Source organism: Panulirus ornatus, chromosome 5, assembly GCF_036320965.1.
Source record: "Panulirus ornatus isolate Po-2019 chromosome 5, ASM3632096v1, whole genome shotgun sequence".
Classification (NCBI taxonomy): domain Eukaryota; kingdom Metazoa; phylum Arthropoda; class Malacostraca; order Decapoda; family Palinuridae; genus Panulirus; species Panulirus ornatus.
In genome coordinates, this window is record NC_092228.1 from 43,537,737 (window position 1) to 43,540,471 (window position 2,735).

The 2,735-nt window shown below is 35.3% G+C and overlaps 1 protein-coding gene across 1 annotated transcript in view; it reads left to right on the forward strand.

Moving 5' to 3' along the window:
- The window catches only part of Culd (CUB and LDLa domain), a 39,617-nt gene continuing 36,882 nt past the window's right edge, over positions 1-2,735 (forward strand). Inside the window, 1 exon segment of the mRNA XM_071662148.1 lies at positions 1-570. Within this exon segment, the coding sequence (XP_071518249.1) occupies positions 444-570 (127 nt within the window). The 5' untranslated portion in view covers positions 1-443.

The following is a 2,735-nucleotide window of genomic DNA, read 5'->3' on the forward strand; positions in this document are numbered from 1 at the left end:
TCAGGGTTGAGGGAGAGAGGGAGAGAGGGTGTGAGGGAGAGGGGAAAGAGGCGGTGGTTCAACACGGGCTGAGCGAGAGGGAGGGAGAGAACGTGCGCGCAACCTCGAACTCAAAGACACAGAACTCTTTCTACCACCCATTCAAAGTCCTCTTTTCAACCCATTTTATATACATAGAGGCATCCCAGTGCCAGCGAAACTTGTCTTAGATCACCAGTGCCTGTGTTGACACGCCCTTGCGTCGCTGGAGTACTAAGGGCTTCGTGTGCCCCAAGGGCCTCTCCCAAAGGCCCCACAAGAATCGAACTTTGAGGAATATTTAGATGAAGAGCGAAAAACCTTGGGGGAAAAAAGAAAGAGTGATTTGAGTGAATGTCTTCAACCATTTGGTTAATATTAAACTCTTATCAGTGAGTGACGATTTTGAACTCTCAAATTTTTGTATGATAACTATTTTGAACTCTCGTTCTTATTGTAAAATTCCTTTGACGCAAGAGAAGTGCTTTCTATATATATATATATATGAAAAGAGCGGAGGAATTCATCACAGAAATATGAAGATCTCCAAAGGTATGTATGTATATATGACCTTACGTACCAATGAGGTGGTTTCCCATTGAAAAAATAGGTAATTGGTCCTTTATATGTGTGTCTGTTAATGGCCTACGTACCAATTAGGTGGTTCCCATTGAGAAAAAGGGTAATTGGTCCTTTTTATGTGTGTCTGTTAATGGCCTAAGTACCAATGATGTGGTTTCCATTGAAATAAGGTAATTGGTCCTTTTTCTCTGTGTGTCTGGTAGTTGATACGCCCTAGTTCATACATTAGCAAGTTTCGTCATCATCATGCCATCCCAGGGAGACCAGTTTATTGATTCCCGAAGCGCTACAAGAGCGGGGAAAGCAATGGAGTTCGACTCCCCCAAATATAGCTGGAGGAAGAACGGATAGACAAAGCAACCATCTTTTTCAACATTTGCTTTGTAAACACAGAGCCTCTCTCTGTGTATCTTAGAACGTAAGATCTTTCGTAAATTAGAAATTGATGGTTCATAAGTCTACCTAAAAAAGTGTGTCATGTTTGAGAAGTTTTCGTTTTATATATATATATATATATATATATATATATATATATATATATATATATATATATATATATATATATACATACGACAGAGTTTAGATAAATACTTCTGGCGCTTATTAGCTCAATTTAATTAATGCCTATTGATCATTTCAGGCCTACTTTATTACCATTTTATATATAGAGTTTAAAAGCATTCATCAATTGATTTGGACATGGGGAATACCGCTTAGTATGACTGAAAAATAAATCAGTTATTTCGTAATGTTTTCAGTGTGTATACGACGCCATCTTTGTGACGCATTCGAAGCTGGTGGAATATTTTCTTTTTTTATTCAACACGTCACAAACAAAGACTGAAATTATCTTATCGTCCGTTTGAAAAAGAAAATTAGATTTTATTATCATACTTATTTTGATATAATGTGTCGTAATGTGGTGCAGTGTGTCGCAATATATCGTACAGATTCGTGGAGAGAAATGGTTGAGGTGACATTCGAATGGGCCATGTTTACATTTAAATCCCTTAGCGACACACCAAACATATTTCACTTATTTCGTCTTCATTATTTACCCTATGATTATCTAACTTTCTAATTATCATTTCTCTTTCTTCTTTTCTTATCTTTTTTCTGGTACTTGGGAGGTAAGGCTTAAATTAGCTAAGAAATCATTTTATAGAGTTGAGTCCAAACCTCCCATTGACACCAAGAATCTTTTAGTTCTCCCTTTTAATAATAATTTCACTTTACTTCCCATGTTGTTTAAATCCTTCAATGTAAATGTTGCCTTCAGCAACAATAATACTATAAAGAATATCTTAATCAGGAATTCACCAGAAACTTCTCCTGGGTGCATCTATAAAGTGCCATGTAGATATTGTGATAAGTTTTATGTTGGTCAGACTGGTAAGGATCTTTCTGTTAGACTTAAGCAACATAAATATAGTATAAGAACGGGACAAGAATCAAAAGCCTTGTTTAATCACGTTAAAAACTATGATCATTGTATTGACTGGAGTAATGCCATCTCAGTTATCAACTCTAACTCTATTACCACGAGAAATATCATTGAATCTTCTTTATCATATACACAGAGAATTATTATCTTGATATTAGTGATGGTCTATACAAATTAGATAACTTTATTGTTGATAAAATTTGTAAAATGATAAGTTTATGAACGCTCGTTGTCTGTCTTGGACAATCACATGTTTACCAAATGGCGTCCTAGCTTCGTCTCTTCGATGTATATCAACTGACTGTTATATTTCTCTCTTGTGTCTCCCCTGATGATGTGATTATGACACGAAAGTGCACTTGGCAACTTATCGTGTTTCATTTTCCCCGTGGACTCATAGGAATATATATATATATATATATATATATATATATATATATATATATATATATATATATATATATATGTATTTTTTTTTTTCCTGTGAGTCCACGGGGAAAATGGAACACGATAAGTTCCCAAGTGCACTTTCGTGTCATAATCACATCAGGGGAGACACAAGAAAGAAATATAACAATCATTTGATATACCATAATCTTGTTCTCTTGATCTTCCAATCATCCATATTAAGTTCTTTAGAATTTCTTTGTATCAAACCACGAACCTGAACACTGGATTTTGCCTCTCGTTT